General features: G+C 39.3%; 1 protein-coding gene and 1 non-coding gene across 2 annotated transcripts; both read left to right on the top strand.

The window, feature by feature from the left end:
• On the top strand, nt 1–161 carry LOC120004352. Its single transcript, XR_005469513.1, has one exon. It is a non-coding gene; the product is annotated as a U1 spliceosomal RNA (small nuclear RNA).
• Nucleotides 162–6,352: 6,191 nt separating this feature from the next.
• Nucleotides 6,353–7,334, top strand: LOC119995789 (dirigent protein 18-like). The gene has a single exon (XM_038842268.1). The coding sequence runs from the start codon at nt 6,597–6,599 to the stop codon at nt 7,332–7,334; it is 738 nt and encodes a 245-aa protein (XP_038698196.1). The 5' UTR covers nt 6,353–6,596.
• The last annotated feature ends 9,082 nt before the right edge of the window (nt 7,335–16,416 follow it).

Below are 16,416 nucleotides of genomic sequence, written 5' to 3' on the forward strand. Positions count from 1 at the left end.
ATACTTACCTGGACGGGGTCAATGGGTGCTCAAGAAGGCCCATGGCCTAGGTCTGTGACCTCCATTGCACACAGGAGGGGTGCAGCCCTAAGGTCTGTCCAAGTGGCAGAGCCTACGTCATAATTTGTGGTATTGGGGGCCTGCGTACGCGCGGCCCCTCTCCAATGCAAGTTAAAACTCTTTCTCCAGTACCGGTCAACAGATGCCAAAAGAAACAGTACTGCGAAACAACTCCATGGAAGCGCAAAGGCTTTCCTCACCAAGTCATATCAAGCCGTATTTGTTATGAGGTTGATTTAGGAGACTTTTTGTATAGCTCAAGCAAACGAGAAAAAATGCATTCAATATCACTTTTTTTCTCCTACAAATTCTCAGCAAGCAAAAGGAGCTCGTTGGAAAAGCTTGCGAGAGGACTTGGTAGCATCAGCAGAAGAGGGAAATTCACATGAAAGAGAGCTTGAATCAATCGCTGTACATAAGAAGAGGGAAATTCACAAGAAAGAGAGTTTGAATCAATCGCTGTACATAATGTTGCCGTAACAGTGGCACCTAATGCAATTAGGAATCCCTCAAGAAAACAAAGTGGGAGATATAACATTTACAACAGAAAACCAACAAAAATATTTAACAGATACATGAAATGTTCCGAGCATTTGAAGCGTGCAAGGACAAGAAAGAAAATATTATAATCCTGGAGGAACACCTAGAGGGGTAAAATTTCTTGATGTTTTCAGAAAATCACGGATTTCCTTCAAGTTTCCAATCTCTTGAAAAGTTTAGATGTGGCATTGGACTTCAGTAAGGATCCCATCAAGGTTACAATGATGGAAGAATGCAGGACTCTGAAACCAAGCACCTGGTCCTAACTTCGCTTAATAGAAAAGGCCTTCTGACCTAAGAATAAGATCAAATCATTGTCTCAGTTGTGGTGGTGGTTTTACATTTTACATTTTCCTTTTCAATATGAGGAAGAGCTCACTATTTTAGCATTCTCGACCGGTGAGGTACCCTCTTCTATCCCAAAGAATCCCTAATGCTGGTATTTATAACACTGAATTGTGAAGTTAACCAAACTTACAATAGCACAAAAGCAGGTTAAATCAAAAGAAACCAAAGATTGACAAAAGAAAAATCAGTCAAGTTCAAAGGTATAATAGAATCTTACGAGTATGGTGCCTCCAGTCAATACATCGATCCACTAGATTTTGTATGTTGCATTTCTCATTTGCGGTTAAATGAAAAACAAGCAGAAATGTGGAAGCACCCCCAAAATCAGCTTCAACTATGAGGACTCACCTTTAGTTTTGGAAAAGAAAAGGCGAGTATAAATGTGAGGGAAATGTACCAGGAACTCGGTACGTTCCGGGTCGTGGTATGGGTATGGGAACGAGGTACACCACTTGATTAATTTGTGGTACGTTGGGGGTAGGATTAGTTGGTATGCTAATTGGGAACGTGGTACGGTTTGAAAGGTTATTCGGGTCACCACTAAATATTGAAAGGTTATCTAGATTAATGTCTCTGAGCATTTAAAATGGTGAGATGCACTTCCTTCTGCCTCCATAAGCCTTTGTAATCAGAAACAATGTTTTCAATGAATTTCAAAGGTCAGTTTTTCAATTTTCAGTTTTTCTCCTCTAACTCCTATTTCCCTCAACTCTCGCTATCTATATTCAATCAGTGATGATTTTGGGGTTTCCTTTCAATTTTGAGTCAATTATACCTGATTTCCACTATATTTCTCAAGTTTTCTATAGCAGATTTTTGGGACACCCATTTGGGCGTCCTAGATCACATTCCCGAGCGTCCCAAGTCGCTAGTGTACCCCATTCCGGGACGTGCATCCCAATTCGGGGTTCAAGGGGTAGTAAAGCGTTCCCGGTAACTACATCAGAGAAAAGTTGGTAGTCAACAAAGCCTAATGCACCTAAAAAAAGAAAAAAAAAAAAAAAAAGCCTGCTGCAATCTTGCCCGTGATCAAAGAATAGAAACAAAATAAATGACACGATGCAATGCGATGATCAGTTAATTCACTTGCACAAAAAATGCCTAATGCAGTGAAGTTTGATGCCTGTGATGTAAACCGAATTCTGCTTAATGAAAGAAGAGCAAAAACAATCTAAGAAATATTGAAATCTCCCAAACACAAAAAATTTAGATCATATCATATGTATGCAAAAGTATCTTTTGCATTCCGATCAGGTTTTGCCAAAGTTGTCCTAAGGTAAAGAGTTAAATAGCAATAATGTTTGATAGGTGCACATACTAACATGAGAGTGTGCAGAATACCTCTTCTGGTAGACTGGGTACAAAGATTCACATTATTAATTTAAACCCATTTCAGGAGAAGTTGCAAGCATATAGAGTCTGCTTGAACAGTGACAAAGGAAAACTTCGTGCTGAAAAGCTTCAAGATATATCTAATATATTATATAAATATATATCTAATAAGCGTTGAATGTTCGAATCCTCCCACAAGCTAAAAATGGCTAATAGTGAAATGAATATATACTTCATCAAAAAAATATCTAATAAACATATTGGAACCCCTCTAAGTCTCTAACCTTCTTATAGCAGGATCAGCAGAGGCAGAAAATGTAAGAAGCCACGATTCCTGAAGATAAAAGAGTAAAAGACCTTGATTGACCTGCATTTAATGCCCAAAATTTTTCTCTGCATGAGTTCAGCACAAATGGAACTTTAGCAAAGCAGTAGAACACTAAGAAGTAAATAGACTTACTACTGCAATAGAGAATTAGGCTATTAGCAGATCGTAGTGCACAGGGCCATGAAAATATACTGGCTTCATGATCTGGCCATCTCCAAGCAGGAGAAGAAGATAAGAAAAGATGCCTCTCACCTTCAACTAATAACTTAAGCCCGAGTCATATAGATGAGCTGCTTGCATAGATTGTGAGTTCGTTTGTTATGGCTGTCTCGGAACAATTACAGTGTTTGGCTAATCAGCCTTTTCCCATTTATGTTACCTGGCCATCAATGAGTTATTCTTTCACTCCAAAAACAGAAGTTTTCGTTTGAGAAATAAGGCCTTCCCGACTACATAACATCCATAATAGTGCCATTAGAAACTCTAAACCAAGAACATAGGCTCCCTTCAAAACTGGTTTTCATCTCTCTTATCATTTGGTCATTACCAAAATAATCAAATGCTGTTTTGGTTGAACCTCTAGCAATATGAAAGGTAGAAAAGTCCACCAGATGCACGAGATGGAACTTAAAAAAGCATACACTAGAATATACGGGTATAACCACAATCACTGCAACAAGAACTGCAATTGCAGCAGTCCATGTAATGAGAAATATGCAGAGAGCACAAAAAAGTTTTGGTGCATAAAAGAATACATAGCCACAGCACATATGGAAGCAACGTAGAAAACTGTTGAGCTGAATAATCCCAGGAAACAACAACAGGATATCAGCAAAGAGTGAGGGAAAAACTAACATTATTTTTTTTGAATAGTTTGACTTGAATTATTATCTATTACGCTTTAGAAACCTATGTACTTTGTCTTCCAAAGCAATGAAATTGATGTTATCTCTGAGATGTATGAAGTCACAGTTAAATATTTGGAATGATCTTAATCCCATAAACATGGCAGTTTCCCTAATGATGATGTGCACACTGTAGAGTTTAACTATTAATTTTCTTATCTCATAAAATTATCAAATTCCTTCCACTTCTAGTTTCTTATTGACAGCCTTTCTTATCAATGGCATTATGGCTGCCCAAAAAAAAAAAACATCATTCCCCTAATGGAAGCTGTAGTCCCTCCCAAAAGGAGATTTCTGCAACACCTTGATTTCTCAAAGAGAGTGACAGTCTGAAAGAAACATGCTAATCTATATTTTCAAATGTAGCATAGACACCATGAAATAGAAATTTGTATCATAACTTTAAGAAACTATATGATTCTCTAATTTTCGGTGAGATTCAGCATATGAAAACTTGAAATACATGCAACTCACAGTAACCACATTTTGCTCCAAGTCCACCTATCACCAATCAACTGTTTCATCAGACCAATTTATTAACCATGAAAGGTAAGTACCTTAAGAATGTACTTGGCATTCTAATTTAAACTCTTTAAGCAATAATATTAAAAGAGCTTGACAAATGATGCTGCATTATCATATTCAAAATAAAATATCATATAAATTAAGAGTAATGTTACAGACCCCAAAAAAGTGTCCCCCATTTTAACCCCCAATCCATGGGACACTTGGGATATCCATTGATTATGAACGCAGGTGTAGGGCCCTCTAAACATCTAACACTTCAGATGGAAGTGGGTTAAAATGGGGGTAAGAAATTAGGGGACAAAACATTTTTCATATATTAAACAAATATTATTACACCAAAATTGAAAGCAAGGAAATATCTATCCCTTGTTGCCTATTATTCGAACTAAATATGGCTGTATGCAAGCATATCAGCATATGTAATAACTCTACACAGCAGAATGTAATTAACAAATTTCTGACCTTTACACTTCTCTTCATGATACAAAAGATTCTGCACGCTCCTTAATGATTTAGCAGCAGCTCAAAATATGATAGTGATGGGGATATAATCATAGAAGTACAACATTATCCATCAACTATAAAGTGGCTGTCTTGAGTATCTCCATCGACTCTTGTGTCTCCATGAACCATACCATGGTGGAGATTCTGCATCATTTGCGAAAGATAATGGTTGCTTGCACCAGTATGATCTGAAAGCCCAGTGGGATGCGCTGTCCACTGAGAAACAATCCCAAGCAATTGGCTATTAAGGTTTTGTTGCTCGTGAAGAATACGGGTCTGGATTTGCCCCATTTCAGCCCGGTGCTGACCCAACATATCGTCAATCCTCTTCTTCCAACCTAATCTCTGCCTGTTCATGTTTTCCTCACATTCCCTCTCCTGATTCAATGCTTCCTCATGTCTTCTTCTTTCTCGCTCTTCGCTCTCCCTCTCCAATGCTTCCCACTCTTGAACCCTCTGCCTCCTTAACTTCTCCCTTGTCTTTCCCCTCTCTTCTCTCTTATTTTCCCTCTCTTCATATTTTCGTTCCCACTCCAGCTCTCTTTCCATTCGAATGTTCTCCATCCTATGCATTTCCCGCTCTCTCTGTGTATCCCGGTGCTCATACCGGGCCTCCATATCCCTAAAATGCGCTAACTGGTTGACAAGAAACCCAAATGTCTTCTTCTCCAAACCCTTCAATGCCTTTCTCTTCTTTTTCATATTAGCCCCATTAGGGTCCACATCTTCATACACATAACCATCTTCAGATTCCTCTCTCATCTGATTGTTACCATTAAAGTTCTCCTCAGCTTCTTCTGCATCATACTCAAACCTCAAACCCAACACTCCATTCTCACACCCATCCATCCCAACAAAATCCCCATCTCCCGAATGACCCATTGGTTCAAATTGTACCATTTCCAAAGCTCTACCTCCAGTAACAAGTCCCCCATCATTTTGCCTATCCTCATTTGCAATCACTGCCGAGTCATTAGTGTTACTGTTATATGCAAACGGGACATCCCCAAAGACCTCCTTATAACGCAAAAAATTTGACCAGTGTGTAAGCCCTTCCACCCAATCGAATTCATCTACACTAGAATCAACCCCGCAATCGTCAACCGGAAAGTCTGGTCTCTTAATCTTTTGCTTAACAAGCAAGTACTGGTGCCTCATGTTCTGCACCTTGGTGGACACATCCTTCCAAGTCCACAGCCAAGGGTACCCAATTGGGTCACGGAGATGGTGCACCGAATTCACATGATGTGCAATGGGTTTGAATTTTTTCTCGCGCGTTTTCATCTTGGCTAGGGTCCCATCGGAGACCATCTCGCCGTACTTGTCAATTAGGGTTTTCTCTTCGGCCTCAGTCCATTTCTTTCTCCTGGGTGGCATCATTGAGCCCCCAATTCCAATACCACCACCAAAAACCAACAAAAAAAAGAGGTTCAAAAATTGCAAATTATTTGGCATGAAAGAACAAATTACCCACAAATTACAGCGCCAACTCCCGATCACTTCTAGAGATCGGATTCCCCGGCCGTGTTTGCTCGTCTATAGCCGAGAATGTCGATGTCGATAAAACCGATTGTACCTCCCCGGAATGATCTCGCAAGAGTGGACGCCGATGTGTTCCGACAAGTCAGTGGACAACTTGATCAGGGTGGTAGAGCCTACGTCACAATTTGTGGATTTCCTCTCTGAAATGGGCTGAAGGCTCAATGGTCCTGCCTGTTGTGGGCCGAATATCTATGGGGCCCATAACCTCTTACCAAAAACATTTCTAAATATTTAAAAAAAAAAAAAAAAAAAACCAATGCCTGCCTGCATGACATACAATAGTTTTAAAATATGAATTTAACAGTACAACTAAAACAAAATGACTCAACTAATCTAACTCCAACAACTTCACTACCATTTGAGTTGCCCCTACTTACTCCATCTTAGCCCCAGTGTCTCAGAACCTGCCCTCTCGAGCCCCATTTAAATACCATGTCCTCCTTTCTCCTTACACCAACAACAAAGACATCCAAAAACCTTCATTTCCCCAAATCACAGAATCCACAAAGATGTTCAAGCAATTACCAATCACATTGGTTTTTGCAGCCATGCACGTTGCGATCATCGCTGCTGCATCAACCGCAGGAGAAGAACCGGCGCTTGAGTTATACATGCATGACATTCTAGGAGGCAGTAGCGCCACGGCAAGGCCAGTCACCGGCTTGCTAGGGAACATTTACAATGGTCAAGTACCCTTTGCTAGGCCATTGGGATTTCTTCCACCAAAGGGTGGAGTGGCCATCCCCAATGCCAACGGTGCCCTTCCAACCATCAATGCTGCCAACGGCATTCCATTGGGAACTGGCTTGGCTGGGACAACATTTGCAGGAAATACAAACAATCAGAATCTCAATGGGAACCCCCAAATTCAACTCGGACCAGACGGATTAGGACTAGGGTTCGGAACAATCACTGTCATTGATGATGCATTGACCTCTAGTCCTGAGTTTGGTTCACAGGCACTAGGTAAAGCTCAAGGAGTATATGTCGCGAGCGCCGCTGACGGAACCACTCAGATGATGGCATTTACAGCCATGTTTGAAGGAGGAGAATTCGGTGACAGCCTCAACTTTTATGGCATATACAAGATTGGGGGGAAGTACTCACATTTGACCATAACTGGTGGTACTGGCAAATACAAGAATGCTTTCGGGTTCGCTGAAGTTCGATCTCTCATACCAGCTGGTCAACATGTCCTGGATGGATCAGAGACATTACTGAGGATCACTGTCCACCTAAAATACTAAGAATGTATTTTATATGAATTACATATATGTTGGCTTGTTTTGTTTTTGTGAAAATGAGTGACCTTGTGTTATGTGTTGTTATATACAGCTATGTATGTCAGTGTTTTTTTTTTTTTTTTAAATACTATTGAGAATTTTGCTTCTCATTGAAATCGAACCTTGATCACACATATACCTAACTAAGCCGATTGCCAACCAAGCCATTGCTCTGGGTTATGTATGTCACAGTTGACAGTCCTCAAAAATCAATAATTTCTCATGCCAATGTAATTCGAGCCCTTCCTTTTTTGTAAAGCTTCACAAAGAAAGAACAAGAAAGAACCAATGCAAAGTTAAACATGTTTTGATTACCTAAAACACCAACCTCAGAGTAGGCATCTCCACAGAGCAAGGATTCCTGCAACTCGACTCATGTTAAGCCATATGAATAAAGGAAAAAAAGAAAACACACACTCTCACTGAAACTATAGAGAACATGCTATGCACGCACCAGAACAGAAGTTGAACAAAAAGCTTGATTTTCAAACTCAATGCAACTCAAACAATCCTCAATTCCTGTTTTTGATGGGTAAATACATTGATTTCTCCATGGCAGGCTACACAGGACAAAATTTTCTATGCGCTACACAGGACTAAGGAAGTCAAACCTCTCAGCAGGGCCGCAATCCAATGGGGAGATTATCAGGAGGAACCATTGCATTAGTTGTAGGAAAGATGATAACAAATTCCATAAAAAAAAAAAATTGAATGCACCACAAAGGAAGAAAACAACCAACCTTAGCATGTTTGGAGTCTTGAAAAGATATTTTCCTTGCTTCAGCATTCATTCTGAAGAGACAACTGCTTAATTAATCTAGATCCATAGAGCCCAAGGGTATCGCTGGGGACAAAGATGATGACTACAAAGAAAGTCTCAAGGATATCCAAACTTAACTGAATTTCCAAGCTTAAGTGTAGTACCCGATTTTCGTCCGGCTAAAATACAAAAAAATACAAAAATGAGAAAAAACACAAAAATGCAAAAAAAACACATTTGTTGTACCTATAAGCCCATAAATATTCTCTTTCTTGGATCCTTAAGCCCACAAATACTCATATCTTAGCCCAATTTATACCAACCTATGTTCAACATTTGTTGGCCCATTTCATGAAGAGCTAATTTGCTTGTGTCCACTACCATCTTGACCAATGTCTTGATTATCATTTGAAAGCCCACCACATGATTTGTCAAACCCATTACTATTTCCACCTATACATATATACACATATATGTATATCTCTCTTGACATCATTCCATGCATCACCATCATTTTAGTGCAAATTGATGTGCAACTCCACTTAAATTCAATGGTGGTGACTCCATTTACATTCAATGGTGGTGAATCCATCATTTTAGTGCAAATTCAATGGTGGTGACTCCATTTACATTCAATGGTGGTGAATCCACTTACTTAGTGCAAATTGGTTATTCAATGGTGGTGACTCCACTTAGGTTGCCATGGTTGGTCATTCAATGGATGGGTAGCTCCTAATTTCCTATAAATAGAGAGCTAAGGGAGAGAGCTAAAAGAGGGGAGCAAGATAGAGAGCTAAGGGAGAGAGCTAAAGGAGGAGAGCAAGATAGAGAGCTAGGGGAGAGAGCTAAGGGAAGAGAGCAAAAATAGAGAGCTAGGGGGGAGAAAAAGAAAAAGAGAGAAAGAAAAGGGGAGAAACTTCTTGCTATCAAGTTCATCAATCATCAAGCTTTCCTGTTATTTTTTTTGCTACAACAATCTTCTCCAATGCGAGCCTCTACAATCAAGGACTTCAAACTGCAGGATTTTCAAGACCCTAATCTGTCCGAGATTAGCAGACTGCTTTAAACTTTGAATTTTGCTCTGAAATTTTGATATAGTGTTTATTGAGGTGTTGTGACATTGTATATAAAATTGCGTTGCATTTCGACCTTATTTGATAGGTGAAATCAGAGTTGAAAAATCTGTGCGCAATGTGTGGTTTGAAAATCTGTTTTGTGCAAATCTTGATTCTTTGATATGTTGTCATTTCAATTAAGGAAATCATAAGTTGATTTCACTTATCTGGATTATGGACCATATTTGATTTCATTTATGAATTTGCCATAAGTTGGCAATAATGGATTAAATTGGCAAATGACATTTTTTCCAAATAATCATTTATACCATAAGTTGGTGTTCAAAATTAAACCTACCAAAAGTTGGTAGGGTATTTTATCATTTACATCATAAGTTGGTATTTAAAATTAAACCTACCAAAAGTTGGTAGTACATATAATCATTTATACCATAAGTTGGTATTTAAAATCAAACTTACCAAAAGTTGGTAGGGCATTTTGTTCAATAAACCATAAGTTGGTATTTAAATTTAAACCTACCAAAGTGGGTAGTGTATCTCCAAATAAAAACTATCATAAGTTGATAGTAATATTCCAAACCTTTTTTCAAACACTATCATAAGTTGATAAGTGTTATTTCAAACCCTTTTTCTAAAGCTATCATAAGTTGATAGTATTTTTCATACCAACCTTTTTCTCAAAACAATTATATCTTGCAAAGAGCAAGTTTCCATAAGATAGCCATTAGATTAATCCGGGTAACCGTTTTCAAACGGGAGTTGTGGGGTGCCTAACACCTTCCCCACACTCAATCGATCCCTGTACCCTTTTCTCTGGTTCGCAGGTTTTTTACGGTGTCCAATTGCACCTTAAATCAATTGGTGGCGACTCTAAACATTTTTCATCCTTTCAAACGTCGGACTGCGTCGTGACCCCGGTTGCGACAACTGGCGACTCTGCTGGGGAAATCAGGTTTTTTAAACCTAAGAGGGTCAAGCCCATATGATTAAATTGATTGGCTACGGTTGCTTCTTTTTGTATGATTAATTGTTTGTTTCCTTTATATGTCAGAGATGTTGATTTATTTTGTTGTGATAAAGTATTTGTCATCTCATACATTTATACTCACTGTAGCCTACCAGCTGGGCTCTACCTTTAGTATTAGAGAGGGTTGACCACTATTCTCGTGAGATTCCGTCTCCGCATGGGTAGTGGAAGATATCCTCACCGGATCGACTTCCCTTAAAAGTTAAGGGAGGAGCTTTTGTCCCAATAGTTGGGATTTTAAAAGCAACATGATCTGGGGCCTCGCGGAATAGTTAGATAAACTTACCCAAGCACTTTGTAAAACCCTAGATCCATGTCCGAAACCTCCAGAAATTTAGGTTACCCCATATAATGGCATTTTTATTTTTGTGTGATTTATTCATTTACCGTTGACGTTTTGTTTTACACATTTTTAATTGTAATTTCCATTACTGGTTTCTTCTCTCATGCATTCACGTAGGTATAGTCATTGCATTTTGTCAAACTAAATAAGTTCATAGTCATGCATGAAAAAAAAAACAAAAAAAAAAGAAGAAAAAACACCAATTCACTCATGTCTTTGCCATCCTTATAGTACAATATTACAGTTGTGAATTGCTAAAACAATGAAAATGAACAACAAAAAAAATACTGGGGCAGTTTTGAGAAAATTGACTCTTAATTTTCTTGTTGATCGAGTTGGAATGGATCATTCTTTGTCTGATTCTGAGGAGGTTCATGTTTTGGCTATCGATGACAACCTTGTTGATAGAACGGTCATTGAAAGGTTGCTCAAGATTACTTCCTGTAAAGTGATGGCGGTGGATAGTGGAATAAGAGTACTTCAGTTTCTAGGATTAGACGAGGAGAATAATTGTTCTGTTGGGTTTGATAGTTTGAAGGTGGATCTGATTATCACCGACTACTGTATACGAGTTGCTGAAGAAAATCAAGGGATCGTCTGCCTTGAGAGAGATTCCAGTGGTAATCATGTCATCTGAGAACGTAGTGACTCGATCAACAGATGCTTGAGAGAAGGAGCAAAGGATTTTATTGTAAAGCCAGTGAAGTTGTCAGATGTGAAGCGCTTGAAAGGTTACATGACCAGAGATGGAAACCAAGAGAGATGCATCAACAAACAAAAGAAAGCTTCCGGGGACTTGTGATCTATGTTCATCATCATCGTCACCGTCACCGTCATCCTCCACTCTTAGCTCTCCGCCCCCATCGCTGTCAGTTTCTCCTTCGTTACCACCATCACCATTAGAGTCATGTTCTCCACCTCCGTTGGAATCTCTTATCAGACAGCTTAGAAGGTCCTGCTGGGATTAAATCCTGATCGTCTGTTATGTACCCTGCCTCACTGTGCAAATATTCGTAATTTCTTGGAGAGTGTGAAAGTTTTTTTTTTATTATTATTATTCTGTTTTATTTTTATTTAAGTTGAAAAAAAAGAGAAAAGAAAAAAGAGAGAAAAAAGTTTGTCCTCAAACGGGAAATGAACAGTTGAGTGTGACAGTTTTGTTTTTTATTATTATCTAGTTGAAAAAAAAGAAGGAAGAAAAGAGTTGTCCTCAAGCGGGAAAATAACAGTGGATGGTGACAGTCAAGTAAGTACTGATGTGACAGGCACCGCAAATGTCTTCGTATATGTAGAGCCATTTCCGTCTTCATCTCCATCTCAATTGCAAAAGTGTGTTTTCTCTCTGAGCTATCTTCATCTCCATCTCCATCTCCATCTTCATCTCAATCATTCCTGACAAAAGTGTGTTCTCTCACAAAGATCAAGAGCTATGCCGAGACGCTCGCGCACCATCGCCTCAAGATTACAGTCCAGGCTTGCGTTGTTCAACAAAGCTGAAATTATTCCTGAGTGTAGAATTGACGAAACGGTACAGCGAGAAGCACTCAACAAATGGGCGATGCGCTACTTGAGGGAGCATTCCTTGCTGTTTCTAGTAGACCCAGATCCAGAAAATGACTTACTGGTGTATCCTCAGATCGTTCGCTCCTTCTATCACACTCTCATCGAGCTACCACGAAGTGAGCGGACTAGGAATCAACTGGTTTATCAGGTCATTCTAGATGGTATAAAAGTTCAATTCACGACAGCAGATCTGTGTTGCTGCTTGGGATATCCACCAGTAGATGATAAGCCCACTGGATCTCGACAACCGATCTGTGCGTCAAAGCAGAAAATTGTTGATGATATGTGCGGAGGAAAAAAGAATAGGCACAGCAACGCTACACACCGTGCTTACTTGCCTTCAAAGATGTGGTTGCTGGATGATGCTGTCAGGAAAAATCTGTGCCCTATTAGCCATGAGCAAGAACGACGAGGAAAATTCTTGTCAGTCTTATACTCTATGTATAAAGGGCAGTGGTTTGATATTGGGAAGATCTATCTGGCCATTATCTTCAAAGCCAAGGATTTTGTCGAGACGAAGCCAACAAAGGCGGGGAAGTTATTTTTCCCACGGCTTATCACAAGGTTGCTTTTGTTCAAAAGCATTCGACCTCCTCGGCCTCAAGCATCTTTGGGATATCAGGTCACCATGCTAGAAAGAAGGACATGGCGTCAGAGCATCAACCATTTGAAAACAACTTCTGCTGGAAAGAAGCAGACCCAAGAAGGTCACTCAGTATCACCACCTAGTGATTCCTCATCAGCAGTTGCAGCATCTCCACAATCAGATCGCATCCGTGCAGCGATAGCCCGGCTAGAGATGGGGCTACAAACACTAGAAGAGGGACAGCAAAGGCTGGAGCACATGTTGGCCGCAGTCATGGATATGGTACGGAAGTCCAAACACTAGAAATTTTGGGGAGTTATGTTTTAAACTCAGTAACTGGACCAATTTGGAATTGCCAGATTCTGTCAGCAGCCTTCAAGAGTAAAATCCATCTGCACTACCATCTGTGGTCCAGCTCACGGCCATTGATTGGGTTTTAATAATGAGCATGTCTTTACTTTACTTTGATAAAGTTCTCTAGTACAGCTTTTGCATGTTCAATGCTTCCAGTTCTCATGTTTTTGATGCTCTGTTACACTCATCATTCCTACATTTATTTGCCCAATTCCCGTGTTTTTGATGCCTTTGCTACATTCATCATCCCACATTTATTTGCCTTTATTTGTCCATCACTTGTAAATTCCAAATCTTGCAAATTCCATTTTGACAGGATTGAAATTGATGATAATGAAAAGATGAACCGAATGAACCAGATTTTGGGGCACCCATTAACAATGTCGAGTTTGACTTGAACATTGAGGATGAATCTGAGATATAGTCAGAAATGTTGAAACAAGTTTAATCAAAAAGAAAAGATAATTCAAATGGATGAGGTTGTTAATTTGGGGTTGGAAATTTGAATTGGTGCAAACTTGGAAGATTAGAGATGAAATAAAGAAGCAATTTGATGCGGGATGTCTTGCTGTAGTAAAATACCCCGAATGATATGGAAATATTACACCAGTACTGAAGAAGGATGATTGTAATCAGATCACGATGGCACTAGAAGATAAAGAGGAAATTACTTTCATCACTTTATGTGATACCTTTTGCTATGAAGTCATGCCATTTGGTCTAAAAATGCAGGAGATACTTATCAGCAAACCAAGGTCATTCTGTTTCATGATATGATGCATAAAGAGATTGAAGTGCATGGGGATAACATAATTGCCAAGCCAAGTGAGGATGAAGATCACATGATTAACTTGGAAAAGTTTGTTCAAGAGGTTGAGAAGACGCTAGTTGAAGTTGAACCCCTCAAAATGCACATTCGGGACAATTTCAAGGAAGTTGTTAAGTTTTATTGGTAGAAAAAAAATAAATAAAAAAATATTCCCGCTAGAGTGAAAACCCGCAAGGGCGCTCTAGGCAAAAAAAAAAAAAAAAAAAAAAAAAAAAAACCGCTAGAGTGAAAACCCGAAAGGGGACTCTAGGCAAAATTAGGAATATACAAAAAAAAAAAAAAAAAAAACCCGCTAGAGTTAAAACCCGCAAGGGCGCTCTAGGCAAAAATAGTGGCAAAAAAAAAAAAAATCCGCTTAAGTGAAAAAACCCTCACAGGCGTTTCAATTTGGGTTGCAAGTTCAAATTTCAGATTGTTTGAAGAAGGATGGTTGGATCACGAATATGTTGAATTGATGAGTATTGCCTGAGTTGGCTGTTAACTTGTCTCACATTGACATAGGTGGGAGTGCAAAATTAATTTCGTAATTGAAGGGTTGGAGATCAGTTAATTGGACATGCACCCAAAACTGGGGTAGATTTTGGGGTGCTCTTGATACCATCAGATATTTTACCTTGCTAAGGTGTTAGTCTGTTACATAGAAGAAGAAGTTTGTTGGCAGAAATGGAAGGTTCAGAGATAGCCTCATACAAGTCAGATTTGATTATTGTTAATTGGATGCACACCAAAATTGGGGCAATTTTGGTACAATCTTTGAATTATCACATATTTCATCTTGAAGAAGTTCGGTTTGTCCTTCTTGCCTTTGACCTCCCTAATTTCTTGTACATATTTCATTCTAAAATATTTTATTACCACCCATCCTTTTCAATAAAAATTGTGAGGAAATTCATTTCTTCAATTTTGTGGTTTGTAGTCTCCTTTTCCATATCTCAATTCAATTCTCATTTGATACTCCAAGAAACAAATTGTGAGGAAATTCATTTCTTCAATTTTGTTGCTTGTTGTCTCCTTTTCCACATCCCAATTCAATTCTCATTTCATACTCCAAAAATTTATCATTTGCTTTCAATAATTGACAAGCATGGCTGTACTTTTGAATTTATCACTGACAAAGTTTTGACAGGAAATATTGTGAGTGCATCAGGACAATACTTTTGATAGGAAGTTGATGGATTTTGGCATCCTAAGCTGGAAAGGATCTGAGTGAAAAGCCTGAAGCTGAAGCAGGTGTTAGCAGGAAAGAGAAGCTCACATTCCTAAGCCGTGCAAAAAAAAAAAATATTAAATTGAATAAAGAAATTCAGATAAATGGGTAGCTTTGAACTCAGATGCGTACGAACATGTAAATTTCAGGGAAAATCAATTGATTATGGGAATGCACATTGGAAAAGGAAAAGAGATAGCCCAAGAGCTAGAATCCAGAATGGAAAAAGGCCTTCACTAATCAGATTAGAGAAGATACATTGAAAGCTCAGTGAGTCAGAAGGTCAACCCTAACAGAGAAACAAATTTGGTTTAGCAATTCGTAATTGTGCGCTTGTTGGAGGATGGCAAAGCCTTGAGAAAACATGCATTCATTCATTCATGAGACATTCATAATTGAGCAAAATAGGTCAGTGCATGTATCGTCGCTGCATAAATAAAAATTTTCCAGGCAAGCCGGGAATGACTATAATGATCCCAAGCATCTTTTTCTCAAAAAAAAAAAAAAAAATCAAAAAATCAAAAAAAATCAAAAAATCTTTTCCAGCCAATTCGGGAATGGCTACAATGATCCCGAGCACCTTTTTCTCAAAAAATCAAAAAAATCTTTTCCAGCCAAGTCGGGAATGGCTACAATGATCCCGAGCACCTTTTTCACAATAAAAAAAATCAAAAATAAAAATTTTTCAGCCAAGCCGGGAATGGCTACAGTGATCCCGAGCACCTTTTCACCAAAAAAAAAAGTCAAAGATTAAAAAAAAAACATTGGCCAAGCCGGGAATGGCCTTGTGATCCCGTGCCCCTTTATTCTCTTGCACAAATATTTGGCCAAGCCGGGAATGGCCTTGTGATCCCGTGCCCCTTTATTTTCCTGCACCAATATTTGGCCAAGCCGGGAATGGCCTTGTGATCCCGTGCCCCTTTATTCTCTTGCACAAATATTTGGCCAAGCCGGGAATGGCCTTGTGATCCCGTGCCCCTTTATTTTCCTGCACCAATATTTGGCCAAGCCGGGAATGGCCTTGTGATCCCGTGCCCCTTTATTTTCCTGCACCAATATTTGGCCAAGCCGGGAATGGCCTTGTGATCCCGTGCCCCTTTATTTTCCTGCACCAATATTTGGCCAAGCCGGGAATGGCCTTGTGATCCCGTGCCCCTTTATTTTCTTGCACAAATATTTGGCCAAGCCGGGAATGGCCTTGTGATCCCGTGCCCCTTTATTTTCCTGCACCAATATTTGGCCAAGCCGGGAATGGCCTTGTGATCCCGTGCCCCTTTATTTTCTTGCACAAATATTTGGCC

This window comes from Tripterygium wilfordii, chromosome 1, assembly GCF_013401445.1.
Source record: "Tripterygium wilfordii isolate XIE 37 chromosome 1, ASM1340144v1, whole genome shotgun sequence".
Taxonomy (NCBI): domain Eukaryota; kingdom Viridiplantae; phylum Streptophyta; class Magnoliopsida; order Celastrales; family Celastraceae; genus Tripterygium; species Tripterygium wilfordii.

Coding starts and splice junctions, on each gene's coding strand:
- LOC119995789 (XM_038842268.1), top strand. CDS start 6,597: ATGTTCAAGCAATTACCAATCACATTGGTTTTTGCAGCCATGCACGTT.